The 16,286-nt window shown below is 44.6% G+C and overlaps 1 protein-coding gene across 1 annotated transcript in view; it reads left to right on the top strand.

Annotated features, from left to right (window-relative positions):
- The window catches only part of LOC147710601 (prostaglandin G/H synthase 1-like), a 570,882-nt gene that overhangs the window by 421,624 nt on the left and 132,972 nt on the right, over positions 1–16,286 (top strand). Inside the window, exon 7 of the mRNA XM_086921277.1 lies at positions 2,672–2,853. Within this exon, the coding sequence (XP_086777403.1) occupies positions 2,672–2,853 (182 nt within the window). The remainder of the gene's footprint in view (positions 1–2,671; positions 2,854–16,286) is intronic.

Genomic DNA, 16,286 nt, shown 5'->3' on the forward strand with positions numbered 1-16,286 from the left:
GCTCAGGTCTGACACCACATCACACACAGCAGAGCACATCACGCTCAGGCCTGACACCACATTACTCACAGCAGAGCACATCACGCTCAGGTCTGACACCACATCACACACAGCAGAGCACATCACGCTCATGCCTGACACCACATCACACACAGCAAAGCACATCACACTCAGGTCTGACACCACATCACACACATCAGAGCACACCACGTTCAGGCCTGACACCACATCACACACAGCACAGCACGCCACGCTCAGGCCTGATACCACATCACACACAGCACAGCACAGCACAACATGCTCAGGCCTGACACCACAACACACACAGCTAAGCACATCACGCTGAGGCCTGACATCACACCTCGCTCTATCTATCTATCGCACCACCACAGCATCACTCAGCACCACCATAGCATCACTCAGGGGCACCACAACATCACTATGCGCTACCATAGCATCACTGAACGCAACAGCATCACTCGTCGCCACCACAACATCACTCGTCGCCACCAAAACATCACTCACGTCACCACAACATCGCTCAGCGCCACCACAGCATCAATCTGTGTAACCATTCAACAACAACTGGTTCAAATATGTTCTCTCAATGTTTCAAGCTTTATTACAAATGTCACAAAAAGATGTTAATATTTCACTTCTATTCTTGGATTTTCCTCACAATAAAATACACTGAACATAATCTTCACAAAAGTTATTTACAAAAGTTTAAGCTATTGCCATTATAAATTACAATAACTTTTATGTAAGTATTAATTATTAAAAAAAATTGAAAGCCATTGTTATTTGTAATATCAATACATCTAAGTCACGTAAATACAACACATTGCATTACAAATGCTATATGTGTCACATTTGCAAAAGTTAAAAGTATTGGCATTGTAAATGACAAAGCTATTAATTTCACTATTTTCAAAACCAACACATAAATACAAAAATTTTCATTTACAATACCAATAGCTCAAACTTTCCGAATGCGAGACCTATTGCATTGCAAATGCTTGTTGTTGTCTAGCAGCTAGGCACCATTCCACGAAATCAGTGTTTCCCAGGCGCTAGGATTCTTGTGGCTTGGTGTGTCACCCATGAAACAGACCCGTTGCAAGCCAAAGTGCAGGATGTCTCTTTTTTTGTTCTCTCTTTTACCCAGAAAGGACTTGCAATGAGCTCTGTAAAGGCTACTTGCCAGCTTTCTCAGCCTTTTTGTGTTTGCTGAACCAGCCTCCCCTAATCAAATCACCTGTTGTAAAGCATTTTTTAAAGGTTTGCAACATATGTTTCTCCCAAAGCCCTTTATAATGCCACACTCTTATATTTGGTTCTCACTTTACTAATGTGCCCCCCTTGCAAGCCAATGCACAGTTTCCCTTTATGACTCTTGTCCTGTAAAGTGTCTTTCTTAAACATCAATGAGCTGCATGAGTGAGCTTAAAACTCTGTTGGTCCAACTGCCTTATTCCAACAATTTGCCTGACAAACTGCTGTCAAGACCTCGGGCTGTAGTTTTGCTAAAGGTAGTAACATCTTTTCTTGTTGGACAAGCTAGCACACTTTTGATGTTGTTTCCTCTACCTCATTTCTCAACAGAGAAAGAGACACTTTGTTACGTGGTCCCCAAACAAGAGCTAAGCTTTTGTATTTATCGTACCAGGGAACATCAAGTGAGCAGTCACCTTGCCTTTCTTTATTCTAGAGTACCCTAGAAAGAGCTGAGTCAGAAGTGGACCATATTGCAGTGGATATTCCTCTGTACCAAGATCTAACAACAGATTCCTCACGGCCCTTCGAACTCTTGCTCTGTGGATTTGTCTCCTTTTCCATCTAAAAATGTCCCATCTTAGGAATCTGCACACTGGACCTTTCAAGCTGCAGATGGCCTCCACCTCTCTGGCCACGGACAAGCTCATGAGAGAACATGACGTCAGCACTCATGGATGGTGCTGATATGGAGCTCTGCTTGACACTTCCAGAGCGGAACAAAGCTGGCGTGGAGCCACACAGCATCACCTTCAGCTCCGCAAAAGTACTGCTTTTTGAGTTTCCAGATCCAGTCTGGTGGCAAGGTGACAAATCTGCGATTAGATAGAGTATCTGCCTGAAAGAGCATTACTGAAAGTAAGTTATTCTTTTAAGCGCTGTAAATAGCAAGTGGTACTACCACCCAGTTTTTTCACCCTTCCGTCCTTCAGTCTGACCTGCTAGGATTTGAGCTCTTGACCTTCCAGAACTCCGCCAATGTAAGCAGCAAACATTCAGCTCACTGAGTCATCATGCTGGTTCATTGATCCATGTAGAGTCCAACGCATTGTAATGTTTTGAAATTCTTGCCAGCGCTTTAAGTAGGCAGGTACTAACAGGTTTCTGAGTGCCTGCACTTCCTTCATTTGAAAGCGAAAATACCTACACTTCTCAACAAGAGTGCAATACTATTAATGGCAGAGCATCGTAACTTTTGAGCAGCAAGCAAGTACTCTGAGATATTGAATACCTGCACTTTTATCATTACATAGCAAATACTGTTCATTAAATACTATGTATGGTGGTGCATGAAAAATGATATTGGGAAGAAGAAACCTGTAACCACCAGAAAACAAGCTATTCCTATGTAATGCTTAATACACACATTACAGATAATTTTTCCATTTCTATACAGGGTTTGAGGATCTTCCTGATGCGCAGCTGGTGGCAGAAAAGTTTCTGTTAAGAAGGAAATTTGTACCGGATCCGCAGAAGTCCAATCTCATGTTCGCATTCTTTGCTCAGCATTTTACGCACCAGTTTTTCAGGACCTTTGGGAGAATGGGGCGCGGATTTACAAAGGCACTGGGCCACGGGGTAAGATTTGATATGAAAAGCAGTTGCCCTGTTATTCACACAAAAAAAGCGAATATGTATATTGAAATATTTTGAAGTTTGACAGTCTGACTCTTATGGGATCTTAAGGAGTCCAACATTAAACTGATGAGGTAATACTGAAGATGGAATTATTGGTTAGAGAAGGTGAAGTAATTACCAGGTCCATGGTTGCTGCACTGTTACGAGTTTTGTCCATTGTGGGGTACCATGGATGTAGTTCAAGTCATAGCAATTCTGGTCTTTCCGATGTTCAAAATTCGCAAAGGTTTTTCATACAAAGCGCCATGAGGTGATTGTCAAAAATGCCCTTATCTGTGTGTAAACTTAACTGGGAAGTTAAAAAAAGTAACTAGGGGGAGTAAAAATGTATTAAATATAAGGTATAAGTTGGTTTGCAAAAGATATACTGCAAAATACATTTATCGGGAAACTTACTTTGCAAAGCAAATGTCTGTGATAACATTCTCTTGCAAAAACATTTTTATTTGTATACAGTGTACCAAAGTTACCCAACTAAATTCTTTTATCAACCTTTGGCAATGCCAGGTCTGGCTTATGAATTCACTGTCAAGCCAGACCTAAAATTCCATGTAGATTAATGACTGCCATCTGTGCTGCTGCCAGAGTAAAAAATCCATAAATTATCTAGTTCTCTAAGTCAGTTTAATAGCATTACAGTGTCATGTGTGTGCCCCTTAAAGTTCAACCTCAGGCTGCTGGATAAATTAATTGATAACAACTATGTGGAGGGTAAGCACTTTTTTTGTGGAAGCACACAACATCTCCAGGATCAAAACATACTCCTGGTTCCCAACATATGGGCGGACCCAGAGACCCACTCCAGTGATGTTCACATAATTGTCAGGCGACAGCTGTGTTTTCGAGCCAGACCATAATTATCTGTAGCGCTTTGCAGAACCATGCCCGGGTGCAAGAGTTCTGTAAATAATTATAGAAATATGAGAATGCACCAGGAGTACTCATAAATGGCAGGAGAGTAACGTTTTGCAGCCCATGCATTGGGTAAAATGACATTTTACAAAATGAGTAATGTCTTGTTCTTGTTAATTTCTGCTCTAAGGTATAATTTTGCCCTCACTGCTCTGTTTTATCTTGAGATGCCTAGTTTTATTTCAAGGTAGCACCCGAGATGCCTTGTCTGTGATGCAGACATTCTACAAAAAGATTAAAATATAATTTGTGTTTCTGTTCATAATAAATATGTTTGCTTCATAGTTTATATCAGGCAAATTTTGGGTTTGTTACTGTTTGTGAAGTGTTGTTCCCAGCATTTGGAAATACTGTGTGGTGGTGCTTGTTTCTGCCCTCGGCATGGTATACCAATTCATATTTCTAGGCGCCGCCGCCAAGTAAATGACAGCCATGGATTCAATCTCTACTCTGACACAGGCATACATACATATTGATGCATTGCTGCTGAGAGATGCTTACTGCAAATGTTCCCCTTTGGTACCAGCTCGAGCACTGCAAGCAAACTGCCTTGGTAAGACCCTGTAGAAAGAGGACAATGCTGTGCGTGTGTATGTAGGTCATTGGCACACCAATAATAGAAAATGCCTGTAAATTAATGAACACAAGGTTTTACTTTATTTATTTGAATTATTGTGAACAATAACTGTGCATCAATTATAAGGTATCTGTAAATGATTAATATTACAAGTCTCATAACGTTTACACTTCTTATGTCCGGCCCATGCTGCCTGTATCACGTCCCTTGTGATCCTTATCCCACCCTCCCTTGTATTGCTCAGAAACACCTAATCGCACTCAGTTTTCCTAATTGTATAATTACCCCTAACTTGGGGCCAGATGTAGGCAGCCAAATAGCAATCGCAAACGCCAAAATGCGCAGAATTTCAGCCTTTGCGATCGCTATTTGGCTTTGAACATTGTAGGACAGATTAAACCTACTCGCAAAATAAGGAATCACAAAAATTGTCAGTCCCTATTTTGAGATTGCCTTTAAGGAATCACAAATTGCGATTCCTTAAATGCAATGTAAGTAGCACAAAAGAAAGTGCACTTTAGTCTTAAGGAATCGCTAATTACCACCAACTTCAAATTGGTTGTAATTAGCGATTTCCTTTAAAAAAGCCCTTTTTTTCTTTTTTAAAAGTGCCATGTGGCACACATTCATGCCCTTAGGGCATGTATGTGTGCCACATGTGCACACATGCACATTTCAGGGGTGCAACATGGTGCCCTTTTGGAACCTTTGAAATTGCGCCCGCATTTTGCAAATGCCTATTGGTTACTCTCAAATTGCGGGCGCAAATCCTATTTGTTCCTATGGGCCTCTTGACCCATAGGAATGAATGGGATGGTATTATTTGATTGCGAATCTCAATTTGCGGTTCGCAAATAAGAAATATTAAAGAATCGCAAATATTTTTGCAAATCCTACCTACATTCAATTTGGCGAGTCCTTAATAGCGATTCGGTAAAAATCGCTATTAACCGCATGCGCGCTAGCGGGTTTTCCTCGCGCGTTACGTGACAAAGCCAGCTCGTCATGCGCGGAGCGCAGGTAACGCCCATGACGAGCTGACTTTGTCACCAGCATCGAAAGGGTTAAGGACTCGCTAAATTGAATTGACCTACATCTGGCCCTTAGTCACTAGTTAACACACCCACCACAGGGTCTCAGGGCAACATCGTCCCTCACATATCCCCTTATAACAGAATCTGCCATGTGTTAGTCTTGCCCCAAGTTCCCCAAATCTTTCAGAATTTCTTCATTCTTAGTTTTCCCTTATATATATATCTCTCTCTCCAGTAACCTGCACTGTTCCATCCCTAGTTTCTAGTCTCGTTTGGCGGCCACGCAGCCTGTGTTAACCAGAACCGTCAGGCTCTGTCTTAGATCTGTGGGACCCAAAATACCCAGCAGAGGTACCTGAGGTTGTAGAGCCATGTAAGATATCCGGGATATTCAATCATCGGAGCACTGAGCACCGAAAGACTTCCGACATTCACTTCGCTGTTTATTTCACTTTTGTGAACCCCCTAAATTATGAACCCCCTAAAGAAACAGACCCTACCTCGTAATCACATATTATACGGCCCCTGAGGAAGGGCAATGCCCGAAAGGCATTGGGCCACTGGGCCACTGGCATGAACATTATGGAATGAATAATGTGACGAATTTGCAACTATAATGAATTTAAAATAAGAATATGCTCAACCATAAAAGAAGAGAACTCTGATTAATTTTTTCTACGAACAAATTAAGGAATCATTTTTGGAGTGCCCTGGAGGGACACTGTTCTCGAGGGAAACAGTGCTATCACACGTTGTAAAGCCATGGGCATTCCAACCGCTTCTCTCAGTGAGTAACCCACTACATCCCAGAATGGACACAAGTTGCGGCAGCTCCAGATCGTGTGTATTAATGTGTCATCACTCCTACAGCCTCACAAATGTAGCACATTTACCATTTTCTCTATTTTACGAAGTAAAACTCTAGTATAGTTTGTCCTATGCAAAATTGTGAGTTGGATTAGCCGGAAGCTGGCTTTGATATTGGCTGCTGCTGGGAATCCAATTCCATGAACACAGCTGCTAAGTTTTCAGATTGCTTTTGTGTTCTATTTCGAGGGTCTCAGCCTGCTTATGTGTGACATTTCATTGTCTATGTGTATCACTTCCAGAGCCACTGTATCGCGAGCAAATCCAAGCAGTTAAATCCATGAAATAAGATCAACATCAAAAATACCCTGAACGGCGCTAAAAGAAGTTCTAGGAATTGCATTTTAACAGCGGCACCAGCCCAAAAGTACTTCTAGAAAGCTATTGACACAGCTGTTGGGTTAACAAATGATAGTACTGTGGCCAGGCAACAATTTGACATCGTAGCAGGGGTCCAGGTGCTGCCAGCATTTTACAATGCTCTTGACGCGGGCAGTAGGGCCCAGAATTTGAAAAAAATCATGCAATGTAGCACAGCAGCTAAAGTTTCTGTGTATAGGCAAATACTTTGTTTCACCAACTCTCTTTCTGCTGCATGATGACATCTGAGAGTATCTTCAAATGTGTGAGTCAAGGATATGAACGCTGAACAAAAACCTGTTGCGCTTCATATAAAAGACTATAATGTGGCACCATGTTTAATGAGAATCTAGGCCACTACATATAGCACTCGTACAACTGCCTTACCTCTTAGTTCTTTACTGTCATTGTCACCATGCCTGGGGACAGGTATGTTCCAAGTAAATGCCTCTCAGGTCAGTTATCTGATCTGATGTACTAAGGGAGAAGCGTTTCCGCATGGTTTAAGAAATACCCATTTTTAGGTCGAGCAGACCTTACTCTCAATGCGTGAGCATTGAGAGTGTCTGCTTCAGACCTTTTGTGGCCCGTATTTAGGAATGTAGACAGCTACCAGACGCGCGCTTTGACGAGGTCAGATTTCACCTCTGGAGCGAGCGTCTGGTAGCTGCGCATGCGCGAATCAAATCCCTTGCTCACACACACACACACAGGCAGCCCCCACCCCTCTGCATGCACGCACGCACACACACACAGGCGCGCGCATGCACAAGCAGGCATACGGCACACATACAGGCACCCATACAGGCACACTATCCCCTACCTCGCATTCTCTCTCAATCACACAGTCACGCATGCGCACACACATTCCCTCGCGCACACACGCACACACACACTCCCCCCCCCCCCAGGCATACACACAGGCACGCACGCACGCACTTCACATCAGCCCTGGGCCCCACTCACTGACTGCGCTCTTCCGGCGGGGCTCCTCTCGCGCTCCGCGCCGCCCTCACGGCGCGGCGCGTCTCCTCTTCTCAATCGGGGCTCCCTTAGGTCCGAGGAGCCCCGCAACAGGCGCCACACTCCTCCTTCTCATGGCCCCCTCCTGGGGACCCGGGCTACCTCGGACCGGCAGGGCGCTCCATGCGCCGGGAGCTCGGGAGGCGGGACTTCCGGTCGGCCGCAACCGAATTGGCCGGCCGGCCAAGAGCTTCCGGGTCGCCGCGGGACTTGTTTTCCGGAGGGGTTGAATTTGTTTGAACTACAATCCCCAGTAACCTTTAATGGGCGTATCTTGTTTCGGTTCAAGAGCCAGTATCTAGCTTTTGTCTACCGCTCCTTAAGCGTCCTTGCACTCTGTTTATTTTGCGCGTGTGTTCTTCAACCATTTTAAGTCCCCTTGCGATTTCTTAGCATCCGATGCACAGGGCTTCCCTTAAGAGCAGCAACTTCCTTCACAACGGTTACTCTTACTTTTCGAAGGACTTTTAGGATGTTGTCTGCGGCTGCCGCCGATAGAAACAAACAGCCCATCCTGGATGTGCTCCGAGGCTGCGTGGATCCCTATGCCCCCGTTGTCCACGTCCTGGAGGTGGCCTCCGGCTCTGGTCAGCATGCTGACCACTTTGCCCAGGCATTGCCCAATGTAAGAGGGCAGCCGTCGGAGATGGATAAGAAATGCATAGAGAGGTGAGCTGTGGCACAACATTTTTTTGCAAGTGGAGTGCGTCTTTAGACCGTATATTTGGTATTGGCACGTTATCCCTGTCAGTGTTTGCTGTGACTTATGATATGCTGTGGGCATGTTGTTTTTAATGTTTCCGTGTAAACACTGACAGAGAACACTACAGAGACAGTGAACAGACTTGAACTGTAATAGTGAAAAGGTGAAGCTTAGTCTCAGCCACTAATAATAGATTGGGCTTCATTCCAATCCATTGCCGTTTGCCCTCAGCAATACTCCAGACAAGGGGGCAACATATGCACATTATATGTGTCCTTACTTCACTATGAACAGTCCGACCAGTGCCAGGCCATGGTATCTTTTGCCAGAAACACAGCAATCTATTGTGCCCCAGTCACTACTAACTCTAGAACAGAGAATGCTATGAGTGTGTGGATCTCAGAAATGAATATCGAGACAGTGGTTCCTAGAAGCTGGGCAAGAAGCACACTAAACATTGAGAAAGAGAATACACTGGAATTTTGACAGGAAACCCCCTGACACTTGTTTCTCTGTGGGCTCTCACTTGTAATGGGGGCACTAAGGTCTATAAACTGAGTTTTTGCAGAATTATAAACTACAAATGTATGTGTGTGTGCGTGTCCTTGTGTGCTTGTCTGTGTGAGTGGTCCTGTGCTGATAAGCAACTGCTCCACCTTTAATGTAATGTGCGGGATTGTTTTGTGGTCAATGTTTTCCGCACTGTGCCTTTGCTCCGAATCACTGAGCAGCAGCTACAGTTTGTGTATGACATACAACGCTCCTTGCTGTAATCAAAGCGTGCCTAGTACTCCACACTACACATATTCTCCTTGGCTTCCACATGCCTGAGTGAAAGCAGCTTTTTTGGAGATACTAGAGATAGGTAGAGAACTGCCGCTTGGTGGTGATAACAACCCTTTTCCCCTTCCACTGACTTGGTTCCCCCAGGCTGCTTGCTCGAGCCAGGGTCACTCCCTCTGTGCATTGCCCTATGGCTCAGAAAGCGATGTTTCTCCATTTCCCTCACCCTCACACCCGCTCACATACCCTCACACACCCTCACCCACACTCACTCTCTCACTCACCCTCTCACACTCATCCACCCTCTCACCCACACTCACTCTCTCACTCACCCTCTCACACCCTCTCACCCTCACACACCCTCACACCCCCTCACCCTCACACCCCCTCTCCCTCACACCCCTCTCCCTCACACCCTCACCCACCCCCTCACACACCCTCTCACCCTCACACACCCTCACCCTCACACCCCCTCACCCTCACACACCCTCACCCCATCAACCTCACCCAGTCACCGTCACTCTCCCTCACCCTCACACCCTCACCCTCACACGCTCACAACCCCACACCCTCACCCTCACAACCCACACCCTCCCCCTCACACCCCCTCACCCTCAGACCCCCACACACCCCCTCACCCTCACACCCCCTCCCCTCACTCCCCCTCACCCTCACACCCCCTCACCCACCCTCACAACCCCTCACCCTCACTCCCCCTCACCCCCCTCTCCCTCACACCCCCTCACCCTCCCTCAACCTCACACCCCCTTACCCTCCCTCAACCTCACACCCCTCACCCTCACACACCCTCACCAGCATAGCATAAGAAAACATAGCATAGCAAAACACAACAAAGCATAGCATAGCATAACAAAAGATAGCATAACAAAACAAAGCATAGCATAACATAAAGCATAGCAAAACAAAACATAGCATAGTTTAACAGAACATAGCATAGCATAACAAAACACAACAAAACATAGTAGAATAAAGCATATCATAACATAACAAAACATAGCATAACATAACATAAAACATAGCATAGCATAACAAAGCATAGCATATCTAAACACAACAAAACATAGCATAGCATAACAAAACACAACAAAACATAGCATAGCATAACACAACAAAGCATAGGATAGCAAAACTAAACATAGCATAGCATAACGAAACAAAGCATAGATTAGCATAACAAAGCATAGCATTGCAAAGCAGAGCAAAACATAGCATAGCATAACAAAACACAACAAAACATAGCATAACAAAACACAACATAGCATAGCATAACAAAATAAAGCTTAGCATAGCATAACAAAACATAGCATAACAAAACATAGCATAGCAAAACAAAGCATAGCATAATAAAACACAACAAAACATAGCATAGCGTAACAAAACATAGCATAGCAAAACACAAAAAAACATAGCATAACAAAACACAACAAAACATAGCATAGCATAACAAAACAAAGCATAGGAGAGCAAAACTAAACATAGCATAGCATAACAAAATAAAGCATAGGATAGCAAAACACAACAACACATAGCATAACAAAACATAGCAAAACACATCAAAAAATAGCATAGCTTAACAAAACACAAAAAACAGCATAGCAAAATAAAACATATAATAGCATAGCAAAACATAGCATACCAAACACAACAAAACAGATTATAGCATAGCTTAACAAACCATAGCATAGCAAAACAAAGCATAGCACAATAAAACACAACAAAACATAGCATAGCATAACAAAACATATCATAGCATAACCAAGCATAGCATAGAAAAACATAGCATAGCATAAGAAAACATAGCATAGCATAACAAATCCAAGCATAGGATAGCAAAGCATAGCATAGCATAACAAAACAAAACATAGGATAGCAAAACAAAACATAGCACAGCATACAGCATCACTCCGCACCACCACAGCATCACTCAGGGGCACCACAACATCACTATGCGCTACCACAGCATCACTGAACGCCACAGCATCACTCGTTTGCCATCACAACATCACTCAGCGCCACCACAGCATCAATCCATGCAACCATTCAACAACACCTGGTTCAAATATGTTCTCTCAATGTTCCAAGCTTTATTACAAATGTAACAAAAGATGTTAATATTTCACTTCTGTTCTTGGATTTTCGTCACAATAAAATACACTGAACATAATCTTCACAAAAATTATTTACAAAACTTTAAGCTATTGCCATTATAAATTACAATAACTTCTATTTAAGTATTAATTATTGGAAAAAAATTAAAAGCCATTCTTATTTGTAATATCAATACATGTAAGTCACGTAAATACAACACATATTGCATTACAAATGCTATAGGTGTCACATTTGCGAAAGTTATAACTATTAGCATTGTAAATGACAAAGCTATTATTTTCGCTATTTCCAAAAACAAAACATAAATAAAAAAATTGTCATTTACAATACCAATAGCTCAAACTTTCCTAATGCGAGACCTATTGCATTGCAAATGCTTGTTAAATCTAGAGACTAAAGGGCCAGATGTAGGTAATCTCGATTTACCTACTCTTAAATACCGAATCATACGATTCGGTATTTAAGAGTAGGCAAATGGAATGTAGGTAATTTCACTTTTGAAATTACCGAATCGGAATGATTCGGTAATTACCGAATCGGAAAATACCGATTCAGTAAAATTACTGAATTTGCAAGGGGGACAAGGTGTCACTTTGACACCCTGTTGCATCCCTCAATTGTGCATGGGTGCACATGTTGCTGACATACATGCCCTTAGGGCATGTATGTCTGCAACATGGCACGTTTTTTAAAGCAAAAAAAATGCTTTTTGAAGGATTTTCATTATTTACCACCAACTTCTAGTTGGTGGTAAATAACAAATTCTTAAACCCTTGTAGCACTGATTACAGTGCTACCTACATGTTGAATTACAGAATCGGTAATTTTACCAATTCGGTATTTTACTGAATCGGAAAAATTACAAATCCGGTAAAATTACCAATTCTGTAATTTAACATGCCCCTACATCTCAATATCCAAATACAGGTCGGAAACGGCCGAAATCGGTATTTTCGGCCGATTCCGACCGGTATTTGGATACCTACATCTGGCCCTAACAGATTTTTACGTTTGTTTGTTGTATGAGTTGCATGGCAAATATTTTGAGGCTCGGCACGTGCACAGGCTGTTAGCTCGGATTGCCCTGTTAAATTGTTGGTAGACCCACCTCTACCACTGCACTGCATGAAACCTAGCGGTGCTTTGTGAAGTCACTGTACCAGTGTATCAAGCATCGTCTTGCCACAACCATCAATTTGAGGCACTGTTACTCAAAAGTGGTGTTTATTACTGATTTCTTTGGAGGGCAAGACCACCCCATCTTCTCAGCAAGGGCACAGCTTCATCAGGTAACCATGACAAGCCTGCCATCTCCTTGCCCCTTTTTAGTGGGGAACAACCGTAACAACGCGGTCAAACCACCGCAATATATTTACATCGATGCTTTTACAACACAAGTCGTTACCACGACTTGCACTTGAGGGCACTCTAGGCTAAGGAATAGTGGGCCAGATGTAGGTAGCCCTTTACCGATCGGAATCGGCCGAAAATACCGATTTTCGTCCGTTTCCGATCGGTAAAGGGCTATGGAGATGTAGGGGCACATATTCGGTAATTTTACCGATTCGGTAATATTTACCGATTCGGTAAAATTACCGAAAATGCAATGTGGGTAGCCAATTTTCCATTGGCACATGGCTTTCAGAATCGGTGTTTTACCATGGAATACAAATCCATGGTAAATACCGATTCCTGTGTACATGCACATCTGTGCATGTACACATGTGCCATGTGACAGACAGACGTGCCCTTAGGGCATGTCTGTGTGCCACATTGCACACATGCCCGTTTTGCGGGTGCTAGAGGGTGTCAAAGTGACACCCCCTGCACCCTTGACAAATTTGGTATTTACCGATTCGGTAAATACCGAATCGGTATTTGAATTGAATCCTATGGGCTTCAAGGCCCATAGGATTCAATAGCAAATACCGATTCGGTATTTACCGAATCGGTAAATACCGAATTTCTAAGGTATCGGTAAAAAATCTAGATGTTGGTACCTACATCCCATTTACCGATTTTGAAATACCAAATCGGTAAAATTCGGTATTTCAAAATCGGTAAATGGGATTTACCTACATCTGGCCCAGTGTGATTTACTATTCCATCACCTTCCCTACTGTATGTAGGCTGGAGTTGGAATAGTAAATCATACTGTTCCTAAATCCAGCGCCTTACAGCGCAAGTCGTTGTAACGACTTGCATTGTAAAAACAGCTATGTAATGTACCGCAATCTAAATGATTGCGTTGTAACATCATACATCCCTTTTTAGTTCGAGCCTACAGTGCTTGTGCTGTCAGGATGATCTGTTGTATATACATTATGAGGTTTAACTCCTCCGAATCACTTTAGATATGTCTAGTCGGTTGCCTTGTAAAAATCCTTGCTAAGTGGGTAATTTGGCTTCCTGGTCCCTCCTTTTTTCCCTGTTGTTCACTTCCCTGGATTATCACTGCAGGACTTGGAGGCTTCCACTTTTTAGGTTTTGACTGGCGATGCGTACGAAGTACGCATGCGCCCAAAAACCTTTTGATGTGTGTGTGTGGGGTCGGGAATACGCCCCCTCCTCCCATTGGCTAGCTCCATAAATGGAGGCTAGCCATTGGGAGAGGGCTCCGACCGTCAATCTCGGACCAGATTCGGGGGCGTTCCCGAGAATTTTTGGCTTTTGGCGACGTCACGCTACGTCAGCCAAAAGCCCTCAGGAACGCCCCCGAATCTGTTCCGGCATTGAGTCGGCACCCGCCTTCCTGACCTTCTCTGTTTCTTCCCTCAGGCTCGGACGGGAATAATTATCCCTCCCCTCCACTCCTCTTCACACCCACTCACTCCCCTCTCCCCTCCTCCGAATTCCGCCGCCGCCCCCTCCCCCACGCAGCCGATTCTACCCCTTCCCGCCCCCTCCCGCCCCCTGCTCCTTTCCCCGCCGGCACCAAGACACCAAGGTGACTTAAACTTGGCTGCGCGCGTCCTCCCTTCTACAAGAGTGTGTGCTGCTTTCACTTTCGCGCGGCCGCACTTCCACCACTCACTGCATCGAACCGTTTATCTGTTGCTCGGCTCCGTTTTCAGAAGCAGAGCCACGAACAGGGGAAAAACTGCACAGTTCACCTGACAAAATACATTTTACTATGTCAAAACTGAAAGCCTGCCCTGAGCGCTTGAATGGGCAGATATATCCCCAACACATTCACGCCCGCCTCCGGTCAGACATGCTATGGCCATCACGAGTAGGTTACTGTGAACTTCCATGCGCCCTCTGCTTAAACCTCCGCCTGCTATTCCACTCGGGTTGCAGCTAGGAGCATGCAGAGTCTGTGATGTTAGCGTGTACCAGAGCAAACGCAGGTAAGTGCCGATGGGAACAGAAATTAGGATGTTGCGCATGCTCAGTAAAACCAACAAAAAAGCCGGCAAACAGTAGCACTGCTTTGTGAGGTAGTAAAATCTGCCCATCTCTGCTGCCTGAGATAGTGTCCATAGGGACTTTTTAAAAGTGCGCTTGGAACATCTTAAAGTGTGTGTGGGGTCTCTACAGTCTTTGATTGCCTGTCGACCGGGCATAGGGACATCTTAAAAGAGCATGTGGGGCCTCCTTTACAGTCTTTGATATACTCTTATAGAATGCACACATTTTAAACTGTCTCCCTTGTGTAGTCTCGCCCCCACATTCCTGTTGCCTGACTGCTTGTCCCTATCCCTCCCCCTCGCTCGAACTCGCCTGCGTGCTTCTCTCCATTGCTTCCACTAGCCTCCGCCTTCTGTGCTACTTTCCCCCATTTCTAGTGCTGCTATCGCTCCTGCCACCCAGGTTGCTTTTTACACCCCCAGTCTTCCCCGTTTTCTGCATGCCCACCTCCCCCGTGTTGCTTCAGCGTTCGTCCTCTCCCTAATGCCCCCATGTTGCTTTGGCGTTTGCCCACTAATGTCCTCCATGTTGGTCTGATGTTCCCACCACCTTCCGTGATGCTGCTTCCACTCCCTAGGTCTTATAAACATGTGTTTGCTCATTTTTATTTTCTTTTTAGTTACTAATTCAACTCGGATTAGAAGGGGAAAAGAAAAAAAAGCACATGTAACCTATTCTAGATGCGAATGCGTGCTGTGGGCAGCTGCATCAAAGGCTTTTTTTTTTTTTACTTTAGTCGCGTGGTGGTTGCTGACTGTACAACTTGGCTAAAAACCGTTGGCAAAGCCAACGGGGCACAAATGCGAGACCTATTTGGTCTTGCCAATGCTTGTTTACAATTGTTGCAGCCCAGCATGCTGAGTTGCAGCGCCACGGGAGCACTGCAGCAGCGCGGTCCAAGACTCATTGTGAGACACCGTCAGTGTCGGGGAAGGCAGGGTGGGCAGGGAGCTGCACAGCGGCAGGCAGATGTTAAAGCCTGCGCTGCTGTAGAGTCGGCTGAGACAGACTGTCAAAGCTTACTTTGTTTATAGTATGTGCATTGCGAGGCTGTCAGGTCGGACTCTGTGCCACGTGCATCCGGCTTGAAACTGACACCAAGAGAAGGGCATACCTTCTTTTGGATCCAGTGTTTGACAGACTCTTCTCAGAATGTGCCCGCACCCGATGAGACAAGGTGGCACCACAGCACAGCTGACTAGGTGTGCTTCTCTGCAGGAGGCACTACGGGTGCCCTGCAAAATTGTGGCACCAGTTAGCAGGAAGAGCAGAAACACATCCCTTTGCTCCCTGCCCTACCACCTAGCATGCACGGACATGTGTGTGTGCAAGGCAGTTGGAGTCTTGTGTAGGCGCAATGCAGGCGCCACGCACTGGCTTAAAAATGCCAGCCTCACCACCATTCAGTCTTGAGTTCAAATGCTACTGAGTAAATCGGAGGAATCATGACGATAAATGAGCTACTGCCATATGCCGTGAGAGACAGCCATTGTGAAACGGGCTGGATAAAATGTGTTGGATTACTGTGAAATCAATGTAAACGTTATTGTTCTTGTTGCGGCGCGCACCGCAG

Source organism: Lissotriton vulgaris, chromosome 5 (assembly GCF_964263255.1).
Source record: "Lissotriton vulgaris chromosome 5, aLisVul1.2, whole genome shotgun sequence".
Classification (NCBI taxonomy): domain Eukaryota; kingdom Metazoa; phylum Chordata; class Amphibia; order Caudata; family Salamandridae; genus Lissotriton; species Lissotriton vulgaris.